The 15323-nt window shown below is 43.5% G+C and overlaps 1 protein-coding gene across 1 annotated transcript in view; it reads left to right on the top strand.

Moving 5' to 3' along the window:
- Positions 1 to 15323, top strand: part of palm2akap2 (PALM2 and AKAP2 fusion) — a 60063-nt gene that overhangs the window by 23144 nt on the left and 21596 nt on the right. The window contains exons 4-8 of the mRNA XM_076079450.1: positions 2249 to 2363; positions 3041 to 3062; positions 3970 to 4074; positions 5135 to 5953; positions 12642 to 12724. Of these exons, the coding sequence (XP_075935565.1) occupies positions 2249 to 2363; positions 3041 to 3062; positions 3970 to 4074; positions 5135 to 5953; positions 12642 to 12724 (1144 nt within the window). The remainder of the gene's footprint in view (positions 1 to 2248; positions 2364 to 3040; positions 3063 to 3969; positions 4075 to 5134; positions 5954 to 12641; positions 12725 to 15323) is intronic.

Genomic DNA, 15323 nt, shown 5'->3' with positions numbered 1-15323 from the left:
AGTCTTGTGGCCTCATAGGTGTGCAACACCTAATACTCAAAAACCCGAAAAATGATTGATCCCCCCCCCCCCCCGTAGACCTGCTTTCTTCCCTCTCTTCTATACCTCACACTCTCTACAGATATATATTTCAAGTCCATTCACATGATCCGATTCACATTGTGGTGTAGTCCTCGATCCAAGGTTGGGGCAATTTGTTTTTAAAACACCAGCAAGGCTAGAGTTGAATATAGGATGTACAGTCCGGCATTACTCTATTCATAAATAACCACTGTCATTCACTTTACCACCGCATTCATTTCTATCAGACGCTTCGTGCTGAACTACCAACACTGTCAAATACAGCGCGCTCGGCTTCACCACAGCACAGACTGTATGAGCTGTAGCTGGTGTGGCGGTGGGCCAATCACACGTTGCAGAAGAACGCTCGCAGTGATTGGCTGTGAGCAAAACCATACAGATGATCCTTTTTGTTTCACCATTCAGTCATCAGTCATTCGGGTACAAAAAGGATCAAATGCAGATATCATGGACTGGAGATGTTTCTCTACTACTTGGTACTGGGTTATTTAGGTCAACACCTTTTGAGGTATTGATTACCAATACCCAACCCTAACGATAACGGACAATACAGTCTGAAGCTGGCTCTCTTCAGACTTGACAGTGGTGTTAAATTATCTTCCGTGCATGTTGCTGCATTTGTTACATTCTTGGCATAAAAAGAGACAATACACTTTTTATTTTTAAATAAATAGACTCTTGAATCATGTGATTTTAAGTAACACTGAACGACCCTGAACTGCGCTGATTATTCTGATCCAGACAATGGCCCGAGGGCACAGTTACACAAGGCCAATTTTATGATAAGAGACTGCTATAGTCTATTCAGTCTTCTGATGCAAACGAGATTTCACATCGAAAGTAGTGCGTGATAACATTCAGCGGAGACAAATAACAGATCGGTGTGACAGATGCAGCCAACAAAAGCTTTTTTTCTGACCGCAGAACAACCCAATACGCCACAGCGTCTGCAGCGTGCTGCTCCACTGCACCCAGGCCTCTCTTACAAAAGAGATCTTGAAGAATGGTACTTGGTTCTTACAGCCATCAAAGCTTTGAAAACAGGTATTTGTAGTGCCACAGTACAGTCTTTGGGTATAGCTGTAGAACATCCAAGCGTCACACCGCTGAAGATGAACTTGGTGAAGTGATGAGTGTGTGTCTTTTGTTGAGTTAAACCTCAGCGATCAGAGCCAAAGCGCCAGGTTTTCTGGCGAACATTGAATACACAATCTTTGATTATGTTAGTACCAAGAAATATCCCCCCTGTTCACTGTTGATATTTTGAAAACTCAACACGGTTGAACTTGGCCTAGTGCTGCTAACAACCTACACAATTGTCAAAGCTGCTTCAGATAACTGGTCTCTTAAATGGTCCAGTCATGAGTGAGGCTTATTGATTACTGTATTACGGTGGGAAGATTGACTGCTTGCAGCATTGTTATGAACCTTTAATATCTTTATATCTCACACACGCTCACAAAACACTGACGCACAAATTCCTTTGCGTCCCATAGGAGTGCATTCTGAAGTATTGTGAGTGCTGGCAGTGAGTGAGGAAGCAACCCCCCCCCCCCCCCCCGGGCCTCCTCCCTGACAGCTTCCTAGTATTGTCGCTACATCCATGTCTTAAACGTCCATGCGAGCGTGCATATCTGTGTGTATGTGTTCGGAAGTCTGGTTTAGGTGCAGTTTTGGGAATGGTACTGATGAATCCATACGGTCCTCACCAAAAAAAAAAAAAAAAACAGCAGAACTGGTTGTATGGACATTCGTAGGACTTGTTGTGTCTTTAGTTCTGGTGCAACATCGGGCTGACTTCTTAAAAACACACTCAGAATTCAGCTCGTATCAGGATTTAGGTGATTACTTAGGGTCATTATGTTTTGTCTTTTAGAGATTGAGAGGAGAGATATTTTAACCAGATGTTACTCTGAACAGTGCGGTATAAATGCACTGTTCAGTATAACATCTGTCCCTCTGCAAGCCACATCCTACAGTAAAGAAGCAATATGTTAGGGCATGCTGCATTGTAATTACTGGTAAAGACATTAACATTTTGAGATACACAAAATAGCAGCTTCTTTTTTTTTCAGCTTCTTTGGAAATTCCTAATATTAGCCTTTAAGAACATGGCAACGAACTCCTTGAATCTTCAACTTCCTGTATATTTATTTTGTGCTTGCAGGCTGGAGTTTGAAATCGGCACACTGGAGAACGAGGAGTCTCTGATATCAGCCAAAGAGCAGGTTCTCCGGGAACGTCTGAAAGAGACGGAGCGCTCGATAGAAGACCTGCAGAAGGTATGAAGAACATGGCCTTTAGAGAACCTTTTATGAACTTTTTGCGTGCTTCCAGAGTTACAAATTGGTGGCTTTGAAGAAACGTCTGCCAATACTAGAATCATTCTGCTCTAACTGGTTGGCACTGACGTTACAGTTGTGCAATCCCCAGACCATCCCTCCTTACGGGAGTTTTTTCAGTTCTTGTCATCTGTTATCAGTTTATGGTTGTTTGACTACACTCTAATTGCATTGCTTTTTTACTCGCATTGTTGTTGTTTTTGTAAGAGCAAATAAAAAGCAGTGAAAATGGCATGGAGTCTTTTAAAGACCTAGCTGCTAATTATAAACACAAGCTAGCTATAAATGAGATGAATGAATGTAGTTTGTGTTTACACAGAGCAGTTATCTGTAATTGCATTGTAAAACACTGATAACTTGATCGTCAACCTGATGCAAATGTTGAAGGGGGGGGGGGCAGCACTAAAGGAGTGGTATCATTATCATTTGCTTTTTAAATATATCTGGTTGTTTTTAAAGTGGATACTGTATCTAATCTAGCATTTTTATCTAAAGGTTTATAAATAATAGTTTTTGTTATATGAAGCCTTTAATCATGATTATTTTTCATAAACTATACAAAATAAAATATCCCCCTGCGATGGCTCATGTGGATTTTCTTCCTGTCTGTCTTTCAGAGTCTGATGAGCCATGATGGAGGTATGACACACACATACACACAATGAAAATGCACAAACACACCTCTTTGGGATGATGTCCTCCTCTGAGTTATTGTTGTTTCTTAGCAGTGGGGTCCCTCTCTTTCTATTTGTGTGTGTGTGTGTGTGTGTGTGTGTGTGTGTGTGTGTGTGTGTGTGTGTGTGTGTGTGTGTGTGTGTTAGTGTCTATGTGTGGGGGGGAATAATAGTCTCGCTGAGGCAGGAGGGATGCAGGCCAGAGCACGCTCCTGAACCCCCAAACACACACTGAGGGACTCTCCCATAGAAATATATACAGCTGCACACAAACACACACACATGCACCGAAAAAGGGCACACACATACACACACAGAGCGCGGCTCAGCGAGACTATTGAAGCTCACACACACACACAAGGCCATGACTCTGCAGCCTGCAGTCGCTGGCTTTATCCCTCCTATTCACCAACAAGCCCTGTAAAGCCCCTAAAGCTTTGTCCCTGCAATCACACACACACACACACGTACACACACAAACACACACACACACGCTTCTGCTGCATAAGCACTGAACCTTAGGGGTGCTAGAGTTGCCGTGGACACAGAAACAGAGAGATGAGGAGAGTTAGATGTTGTGTGTGTGTGTGTGTGTGTGTGTGTGTGTGTGTGTGTGTGTGTGTGTGTGTGTGTGTGTGTGTGTGAGTAGGTGTGTGTGTGTGTGGAATAGGGACGGGTAGGGTCTCTCAGGGGTGTGGTTAGTTTCCCCGATGGGGGGCTGCGCTGTACGTGTGTGTGTGTGAGTGTGTATTCGTGTCAGGGTGTGGTTGCACATCACTGAGGTGTGTGTGTACGTGTGTGTTTGTGGCTCACGGTCTCTAACGTCCCCCCTGATCATGTGTCATTTCCCCCCCTTTGCTCCTGCTCACTAGATGCCTGCATGTCCGCCCTGCTCTCGGACTGCACGGACCCCGATCCCGACCACGTCGTCCTGGCCACGCAGCCCAGGACCGGCCCACCTGCCATACCAAGACCTGGTAAGACAGAGGGAGGGAGGAGAAAAGAGAGGGAGGGAGGGAGTGAGGGAGGGAGGACTGGAAGATTTTGGGCCGCAGCCAAGTTGGATTATAACCAGGACAAACTCACACGCACATGGAGGGGTGGACAGGCGTGGATACTCGCATGTTCCCACAAAGTGCGTCAAATCTCATATGGACTTTTGAACGTAAAAGATATGCAGCCAACACAGTCATGAACTCATAACGACACACACTTAATCAGTGTGTATCCACATACTTTATACTGAAAAGCACATGGACATCAGGCACTAGGTCTCCATGTTGATGTAATAATAACTTTTGACTACAATTCAGAGAGTAGAATCAAATACATTCATTGATTTGCATTACTTTTATTCTCCGTAATAGTATTACTATATTTTTTTAGTGTTAGACTCATCATTAGTTTTACTGTAGTACTACTACTTTGCTGTATTAACGCACTAGATTAATCATTATTTGCTTTAGTTTTGATCCTAGTGGGTTTAAAGGGGGGAAAAAACAATACAATACAGTTTTGATTGTAAATGGAAATCTGTTAAGTTCATTATCTTCCATGGTTGTTTCATTGTATTCAGTGGTGCTGACTTTGCGTTGGGGAATAGCTCTACAAAATAAAAGCTCAGCTTTCGGGGCAGCGTGATGACATTGTGCTTACGACTTATCTGCATTAAGATAAAGCTTCTACATCAAAAGACAAGTGTAAGAACAGAATCAAACATTTTAATATATAATAACAACAACTAATATAACTAGCTAGATATTTATTAGTGACTTAATCGCACAAAATACCTGTAGTTGACTATAGTCCCATCGACAGTAAACTTACAGTGAGGGAAAGTTAGGTATTTTTATTTTGTAGTTTGCATTACGAAAAGGATAAACAACATTTTGTGTTGTACTAATTACACATATAAGAAACTTATATTGCAGTTGCAGATATGAGTTTATCAGAGAACACTGTGTTTCCCTGTCCTCACGCTTCACTCCCTCCACTCCCCCTCCCCCCCCCCCCCCCCCTCCCCTTCCCTCCTAACAGCATTGTTTGCCATGGAGATCAACGTGGAGCATGACGCGCAGACTGGCGAGCAGCGCATCCTGTCAGCCAACCGCGTGAGCCCGCTGGATTCGGCATCGCGCGGCGTCAAAATCTACGACGATGGCAGAAAAGTGGTCTACGAAGTCAATTCCTCCGGGGGCGTGTCCACCAGCACCATGGAGAACGGCTGGAGCTCTGCGCAGGTCGACCAGCTGATCCAGCGAGCTGCCAGACCGGTGGTGCAAGCGGGAGACGGCAGCAAGGGTCAGGTGACGGTGACCCCAGCTGCCCCGCAGGCTTACGTCTCCCCGGCGGATGTTGACGACCTGTCTCCGCCCTCCTGCGCCCCGCCATCCGTTCCTTCAAGCCCACCAGCCCAGGTCACCCTCCAGAGGGAGGCCCGCCTTGGCATGATGCCCCCCGCTGCTCCCATCACGACCCAGCCCGGCACCTCAGCCCCACCGGGCAGCGAGCTCAGCTCCCCAATGCAAGCCAGCGCAGAGCACCCAATCACCATGGTGTTCCTCGGCTACCAGGACGTCGAGGACATGAGCGAGAGCAGGCGGCTGCTAGGTTTCGATGGGGCGGTGAAGGCCGAGGTGGTCCTGATCGACGAAGACGACGAGAAGTCGCTGAGGGAGAAGACGGTCACTGACCAATCCATCATCGACGGCACGGCGGCTGACCTCGTGTCGGGGCGGCCGGCCACGTCTGAGGCCGCCAGCACGGAACTGTCATTCGAGCCTGACAGCACCTCCTCGCCCCCCACCAACCCCGACGCCAAGACGGGCCCCCCGCCCGGCCTCACCCCCGCCACAGGTACAGACAAGAGGAAACGCTGCGAGTGCTGCATCCTCATGTGACTGAATCTTCTCCCTCTTCCACCCCTTTTATTATTACCCACAACACCCCTCTCTTCTCCTCTGTCTCTGGATGGCTACTAACAGAAGCCCCGCCTTTGTCCTCCTCCTCTGGACTCTGATCGGCTGGCATGCACACACACACACACACACACACACACACTCTTGACTGACCTTTGACTTTCTACTCCGTTACGTTATTACCTCTACAACTCTGCTGTTTCGTTACTCTCTCTGTCAACATGGAGGCTCTGCCTTCATGCCTCCCACCTCCTCAGACAACACAGTTCATTTCGTAACTCAAATTACACTGGATTGTAGCTGTTGTTACGCTGCTATATTAATTAACAGACATACAGATGGTGGAATTTGCTGGTGTTGACAAACAGCTTAAACCAGGTAATATATAAAACTACTCTCAGTGGTCAATAAGAGACAATGCCATGCTGTCTAACCAACCAGTATGTTTGGACAATGAGCCAGATCATCACCTTTTAATAAGCCGGTTTATAAAACATTCAAAAAGACAGACAGTAATTGTTTTTAATCTCTCAATTCAGTCACCTCCCACTTTCTTTTTCTCTCGACGGATTCTCTCCTGTTGTCTCCAAACATACACAGACGCACACAAACAACCGCACACCCAACCTACAAACTCAAACAACCCCCCCCCCCCCTCCCTTGCTTGTACCGACTCTCCCTGACCAGGGTGGAGAGTAGGAGGAGGGTACTCGCTGCCTTGGTTTCTTTATGTGCCTCTTCATTCTTCCACATTGATAGTCCTAACACCACATTAGAGATAATTAAAAGTTGCCATGAGGCATTTATTTCAGTTTGCCGTTGTGATCTGAACTCTTTTTTTATTTTTTATTTAAAAAGGCCATTGAATTGTTGGGACGGCTGTTTCCGTGGGAAATTGAGTTTTTTTTTAACATTGCAGTTAGTAGTAACAGGACTCTCTCTCTCTCTCCTCATCTCTCTCTCTCTCTCTGTCTCTCTCTCTCTCCATCATTCTGTCAATTAACTCCAGCTATTCCACTGCTGAGGCCATTTCCTCCTATTCTAGTAATTCCTAACTCAACAGCCGATAAGAAGCAGTGGAACACCTTTTGGCAGCCAGTAGGATCTATACAGCCAACATTTCCAGTGTGTCTAAAGGCTGTAGAGCACGGGAAGCAAACGGCAGCTTAATGAGTACACTGGCAGCGAAGGAACACGTATTTCCACCTCTGAAAACAAACGAGGGTTACTGCCACTAACAGCAGGGCACAAATGTTTACGTAATGAATATCTAAAAACACACTACCATATTACTAAATTAATGGGAGCTGTGCTCAAATGAGCTTTTAGAGAAAGATTGTGTCCAATTCATGTTCATCTTTTGGTCCATTAAATTCCTAAAATTCTTTGTCGCTGCAGATGGCCACCAGAGATCCATTATGCTCTTTCCAATTCAAAGAGACTGAGAACACTGCCAGCTCATGCTGTAGTCACCAACCAGGCCCTCGTTTACAAGGGTGCTGCAAATAATGTGGCCTGGGTGTCATTATTACATCATATATATATATACATATATATTACACTCTAGGTCATTTACTTGGCTGGTTTTCAGAAAAGCCCTTAAAAGCAGTAATCATCCTCATTCCATTGAATAATGATGGATGCTCTGGAAGGATTTTTGCTTCACTTCTTTGATGTTACATGGAGTAGAGATGATGAAGATGCTTAAATAGGCATCTGGTGAATGGATTTTCGGAGAGTTGGTGACTCCACTTTTCCGTTGTGCACGACAGAAGAAATACCTGTTGTTAGAGTGAGTATCAATAAAGTTATATGGGCCAGATGTGTGATCGAAGAAGATGTCCGCACATTTACAAAAAGAGGTTGGAGAGGCCCTTCAGATTCTAATAATGTGATTTGGTGTTGTTTGTGTGGCTCAGGTGTGTTTCATGGGCCGAGATGTCCTCGGCTCAAATCCAACCTGGGATCCTAATATCATTTATTTGCATCAAAATGTTTTTACTCACATCATGAAAAAACAAAACGGTGGGGGGGGGGACAAAACGACAGCTAACACTTCGCTAACCCACCCTGAAGAGCCTCAACAGCCTTTTTTTTCAGAGTGCGGTACTTTTTCTTTCTCTCTCTCTCTCTCTCTCTTCAGCCATGTGTTTGACAGCTTTACAGGCCTTTAACGTTTTGTAAAGAACATATTTCTATGCACTGTGTACTAACTCTGATAACGCTCATAAAAAGAACGAAAGACCGTCACAATATTCCTTGGCAACAAAAAGTATATTTCCAGCATTGAAAGGTTTATGGGTGAATCAGTCCTCTCCTTACACGGCTCTGTGCACAGCTGTATCCCACCTCTGAGCTGTCCTGGCGGAGCAGGTCCTGTGCTATAGTGTGATTGACCACTGCTGCTGTCAGTCAGTCCAGCTGGCTGTGTGATTGGCCACCACCAGGGCGCAGCCGGGGTCTCGTTTCCTGTGTAGATACAGAATGTAAATACGCTCTATATTCTATTTAGTGACGATTTTATTTTCCACATCTATATTGAGATCTAGAAGTAATTCTGATTATTATGGGTACACTGTTTTTGATGTCCTGCGATGCCATATGACGACTGTATGAGTGCACAAACGCGAGTTTGTATATTTTCATTCTCTTAACTTCACTGCTTTGCTGTGTGTAATCTCACAATTAACGCCTACACAACTTGCCCCCCCCCCCTCTTCTGACCACCGCCACCTTCTCTGAACTCTTGGCGGCTGCTAACATTTCCAGACGTGTTGCGGTTTGGCCCTCGAAGGCATCCGAGGATCTTTAAACATTGTGCAGAGGCGGGACCTTAAATAACCACACCATTGGATTTGCATGGTAGCCTATTAACCACAATACATCCGATTTTTCTTCGCCACGACCTTTTTCCAAAGCATGACGCACATGTTTACACTTTACACACTTATTCCCTCGAGGCAGCCATTGGTTTCCATTCATTTAGGTAAAGCATTAACATCTGTTTGACTTGATTTGCTTTGTAATTACAATTTTTCTTTTTTATCAAAGCTAGTTATTGTTGAAATTCATCTGCAAAATAACTGTTTTACCACAAAACAAAAGAATACTAGCAAATTTACATGTTTATTCTCTTGGTTTGAATTTACAACAACAGATCTCGTGGGGAGGAAAAAAACACAGAGATGGTTCTTCTGAGTTCTTATTGTCCCTCATTAAGTTTATCTCCAAACTGCAAGTCTAGTCTGGGGACAATTACTAACATCATCCCGTTCAGTGTCCCAAATCTGCCAAAACCTATTCTTTGCATGAATGTTTGCTTTTCAAGATTGAGGAGGCTATGCAGATAAGTGTATTCTCAAAAGGTGTCATGTTAGTTTTTCCCCGAGGTGTAATGCACACACATGATGTGCAACGGGGCAAAGAAGCACTTACTGTTTGTACCCACAATAGGAAGTACAATCACAATCTCAAAACACATTAAAAAAAAAAACGAAGAAGAAGAAGAAAAAGAGTACGTCTGAGTTCTAGTTAATGGAGCCTGACCGATCCAGTTAGCCTGTGTGGGTTTGTGTGCGCGTGTTTTTGATGTAATGCAAGGAGCTGTACGTGAACAACAGACTATAGTTGAGTTTACCAGCCCCACTGCCACGCCTGCAGTACTCCTCTCAATCTGTAGGGGTCTCTCTTTTTCATGTCTGCCTGCCCTCACGGTTGTATGGACTGTTAAAACAAAAAGGAGCCATTTTCTATTGTTCACACTTCTCTCTCTCTCTCTCTCTCTCTCTCTCGCTCTCGCTCTCGCTCTCGCTCTCGCTCTCTCTCTCTCTCTCTCTGATGTCTGTATCCTCTCTCTATCTTTGGTCAATAAAGCTGAGTTTCTCCAGTGCCCTCCTGCCGTCTCTTGCTTGTTGTTCTTTTCCATCTGTCTCTAACATTCACTTTTTCATTGGCTGCTGACAAAGAGAACACAAGCTGTCCTTACTTATCCTCTATCTGTCTTAATACCCACTGCCACTAATAAACACACACACACACATTTTACACTTGAATTTAGGTGATACTTTGTCCAAAGTGTCACATGAAAATCAGCTCGTGCAACTTTCTGTCGTACAGTTTATAGCCCATTATAATAAATACAACACTTATGTGTCAAAGACTTAAGTGCAAAACTAAAACTACAGCCAGAGTGAGTTGGACATTACATAATTGCTGCTTTGATTCACTCAGAATATTTTGACAGTATTAGTTTCATCATTTTTACTAGATTCAGGTGGCAATAGTCATGCAATAGATGCTTGAAAACCAGTTAAATAAATAATGTCAAGTTATTCATTGAGTGACAGTGTGGCCTGATGGGGAAACAGCTCTGAGGTGTTCTTGTGCAAGGCCTTGTGCCTGTAGCGTTTAGATAAAAGCCTGATACTGAAATGTGGATAACTCTCAAAAGAAGGTAAACTGCCACATAGAATCAGTCTGCTCCTGTTAGACATATTAAAAGACAGAGTAAAGGATGGCTGTACAAGGACTTGGATGCAGTGCAGAGTTTTTATCGTCAGCGTTCTCTTTCAAACTAGCCACTGCTCATGAGAAATTGCTCTAATATTACGGCAATCTTCCTTTTGGGACTCGTACTGTGTCTGTGGTGTCTTATGAGTTTACACACTGCTCAAAAGATGGTTAGGGGCATAGGAGGGTTAGGACTTGTATAGGTTAGGAAAGCAGCTGGTGCTTCAGGAAGGACAGTAGGAATATTGATAGATAAACAGCTACAGAGATGGCTGGATCAGTCTAGATACACCCATGCAGTTTTGCTGGAGCCCCGAGGAGCCCCCCCTGGTATCAATATTAGGTATTGCAAGAAATCCTTTCACTGCTCACTCACTCATCTAACATCTCTGATACCACTGATAACACACAGCAATGAACAGAGAGGACAACAAAGAAAAGCAATGTGCCTACCACACTAAAACACTGCACATGTACGGTATGAGACTCATTCAAAAGCACACTGCATGAACACGGAGGTGGCCGCAGCCTCGTTCAAGGACACTTTCAAGGATAACGTTCACACATGACACCTGGTGTACTACATACAATAATACACTATTCAGGACATCAGCATCTTCTGAAACCAGAGATAGATGTCGAGATTTTTTTTACATTTAGCAGATGCATAATGTCATCTATCTGTTGATGATCTGCGTTTAAACAAAACAACCCACACATGATCTGGAGAGGGCAGCGACACAAACATGACGCACACTTCCCCGGAGGACATAATGCAAGGTGATAAATGATTATGTTACAGACGTCATGACAACCAGCATCTGAAAACAGGACTAACAAACACACATACACACACACACACACACACACTCTCTCTCTTCCTGCGCAGAGGATGGGTGTGTTTTCCGTGATAATAAGCACTAATAGATTTATCTTTACATAATGACAGTCTGGTGTCTTTAACAGAAACCATGACTGCAGATAATTATTACAACCTCTCACGTGCACACACACACACACACATACACATACAAAACGTGCTCTCACTGTAAGCATGCATCATATCTTTGTGGTTCGGACTCAGCCAAAGGAGGTGCAATAATCAAAGTCAGGGTTGAATAACAGCTTACTTCTTGGCCTGGTAACGTTGCGCATGGTGGTTTCACTCCTGTAAGTTAAACTTTACATCGAACACAATAGGACATTACATTTAAAGCAAAAAGAAAGTAGTAAAGATCAGGTGAATTATTAGATGGATAGTGATCCTGGATCACAACATCTCATTTTCATGGTGTTGTGGGAGTAGTTTTAATACACTACTACCACTGCTGATGCTACCAATACTGCTACTACTACAGCCACTACTACTAATACTAATACTAAAACCATTGCAAATATTGACACTTCTATACCTAAGGCCATTATTATGCAGAATGTCCTGGTTATGAGTGTCATATTATGTATACTGCAATATTATTAAAAATGGATTATTATTGCTGATGAATTAAGGTTTTATCAGCATTTTAATTTTGGGTAGTTTCATCCAAGTTTTATAAACTTTTACGTTTTATGTATAAAATATCAGTCTGCAAAGTAACTATAGCTGTCGAATACATGTAATGGAGTACAAATTACAATATTTGTCCCTGAAATGTCAATAAAGCAGCAAAGAACAGAGTCAAGATTAAAAAAATAAATTTAAATAAATTACAGCGAGAGAATAAAATGAACACGTAATATTTAGTCGTGCAGAAACAGTTGCTCTGGTTGCGTTAAATATAATTCTCACGATTATGATAACTAACTGGTTTCCAGAGTGACAGATGATCATAATGTGAATATCACTAGCTATGCATTTCATCATATTTACAGGTCAGATGCACGTTAGTGTCAATAGCTTTTTACAGCGACAGATTTACAGATGGAAGACAGATGGATTTTCATGTTTTCACAATTGCAGGATTACATATTCCATATTGTTGGGGTCCATGAACCTCCTTGAAAAGCAAGATAGAAGGCCCAAAAGGTCAGCCACTGGTGCAAATGAATATGAAAGGTAGATGATGATTAACAATGATGACAACGGTTTCAATAACTCAAATCTTCTTTTATCATAGGTTACGGCAAAACGGGGGTTACCGTGATAACGGCAAATGGGTATCAAGCTCCCATTCCGACCAGGAATCCTCACACTGCCATGGTGAGTAGTCTGTTTATATGTACATCTAATGGTGCAATTCTTATTAACAGTAGATCACAGGAAGAACAAGACAAGCACAGTAGGAGAATGTGGACAAGTCAGGACTGTGAGTTCTCCTCAACTGGAAACATCTGTACCATACAGGTTCTTGTTGTAGTGCATCGTTAGAGTAGATCAAATTCAGGCCGCTAATTTGAAGCTATGTGCATGTATAACGTATTATTCCCCCCCCAAAAAATCACAGATTGATGACTTCTACCATAGTTAGTTTAGTTGATTATCCTTTTGTAAATTCCTTTTGTGTCTGTGAATTGCCAAACAAAGAGAGAGAGAGAGAGCATAGTGCTCCATAGTGCCCCACCACAACATCACCTATAATCAAAAAATCAACTCAAGTACAACTAAATGCAAGTGACACAACTACAGTATCATATCAGAGATTGTTTTTTTTTTGCAGCAGAAGATATGATTAATGTGTTTGCTTCAAGTGAGATAATCATTGGCTTTGTGAGTTCAGGCTCCTGCACAGTGTACTGTATGTACTTCCACATGGACGGTTTGTGCTGAATTACATCTGTTGGGGGGGGGGGGGGGTTCCACATTGTTTCCTTTCTACAGTGTCTCGGTAATATTTTTTAGAACTACCCATTGTATTTATGGAACCCAGTAAATGTAATATGACCTTACTGTACTATTCATTCATGTACATACTTTTTTATCCATATGTTTATTGTTTTATTTGATAATAAGGGTTGGTGTCCTTCTCATTTTCTCAGTGGTGTAAACAAAGGGAGGTCAGATACTTTAGTAAATGTAGCAAAACTACAGTACAAATAAATAAATATCTCATTACCAGTAAAAGTTTTATGTAAGTATTTTAATATCCTTCGCATAATGTATTCAAAAGTAAGACTACTTCTGCAAAATGGCCCCATGAGTGTTATTATTATTTGATCTTAATCTGTATAATAGCCTAACATATGGTACGTAGGGTGGGGTAAATGCTACCATATTTTCCACAAAGGTGTACTGCAGCAATTTAGTGCCACATTTCCATAAAGCTGGGGCATTGATTGAAAATAGACTGGTCTGAGTCCACACCCAAAAAAAGAAAAACCCTGGATCACTTCCCATCGTGCAATTATGTAGCGAACTTGACTTTATGCGTAACATCCATAGTTCCCCTTTAAATGTAGCGGAAAAGCATTCAAGTTGCATGCAAATAATTGTATTCAAGTCGAGTCTTTAGGTTCCTGATGTGCATTTGGGCTGTGTGGGTCAGCTCACTGTACTAGAGTGTTCTCTAGTTTGTTTTTGTTTGTCTAAAAAGAATGCCACCTGAGCACATTTGACTGAGGGAAGGTAGCCCCGAGCTGGATGTGGGGGAACAGAGAGGTGGGGTACAGAAGCATGGGGGGGGGGGGGGGGGACTGGCTGGGCCGCAGTCAGATTGTTTTGCAGCTGAATAAATGAATGAAAGGCAGTACGGCGGCGGTAACCTGATCCGTCCGGGTCGGCCGCATTGTGCTTGGCTGGCGGCTCGCGCTGGCGGCTCGCTCTCTGATTGTCTCTGGAACGGGACAGAAAACACTCCCGGGACCTCGCGAGCCCTGCATTATTCAGCACGCGTGCCTAAAAAAAAAAAAAAAAAAAAAAAAAAGGGAGAGAGAGAGAGTGAGTGAGGGCGAGAGGATAGAAGGGGAGAGAGGGAGAGGGAGGAGGGAACCGCCGGTTGGAAAAGCTGGCGCGTAAAAAAAAAAAAAAGGAGCTCAATGTCATCCCGGAGCCTGCCGGTACCGTTATTACTGCTGTAGAGAGCGCGCGGACACCAGTTCCTCTACTTCTCCTCGTCCCGCCGGCCGGTGGTGCAGCCGCTGCGGCCACGTTTTTTCACCCACCCGCCCGTGGAGAACGTTGAAGAACAAGACAATTAGGAGAGGATCAGCGGGTATGTTAACGCCTCCGCCGTTAAAACCTAATCCCGGTTATTAGCCGTTTAGTTGGCCGCAGTGAGCTCCGGCAGGGATCAGCGCTCTGTGGCTGCACATCTTCTCTCCGCACAGGTAGATTTGAATTAAAAACAATAGTAATGCTAAAAAAAAAAAAACGCAATAGAAATGTGATTTAAACTTAAGTTGCAGAGGGAAAGGAAAGGGCTGTCGGTGAAAGTGTAACGTTAGTTAATATGGAGGGTGTGTGCGTCAGTTTTTGTTTGAGTTGTTTGCATGCTGACGGTGCTTTTCAGCTTTTTGTGTGTTCTTTGTACGTGTGCTGGTTAACAACAGATAATTGTAATTACACAGATTGGCTTTAAAGTGTTGAGGACACAGGATACTGCACAGAGAGAGATCCAAAGGAGGTTAGTGGACCAGGCTGCTTGCTGCAGTATAGTCTCTATTTTTCTGTCTCTCTGTGCTCCTCCTCCTCCTCCTCCTCCTCCTCCTCCTCTGCATCACTTTAACCTAGATATCGAAATGACCTTAACCTGGTTTCCATCATCCACACACTGAACGACTTGGCAGAGACAGTCGGTGGAGAGACGGTCTTGTTGGTGCTGCTACATGTTAACTGGATTTTTTTTTATTGCAGTTTACTTGGT

Source organism: Anarhichas minor, unplaced genomic scaffold, assembly GCF_050575085.1.
Source record: "Anarhichas minor isolate MPS153535 unplaced genomic scaffold, ASM5057508v1 ptg000073l, whole genome shotgun sequence".
Taxonomy (NCBI): Eukaryota; Metazoa; Chordata; class Actinopteri; order Perciformes; family Anarhichadidae; genus Anarhichas; species Anarhichas minor.
This window is presented reverse-complemented; position numbering and strand designations above follow the sequence as displayed.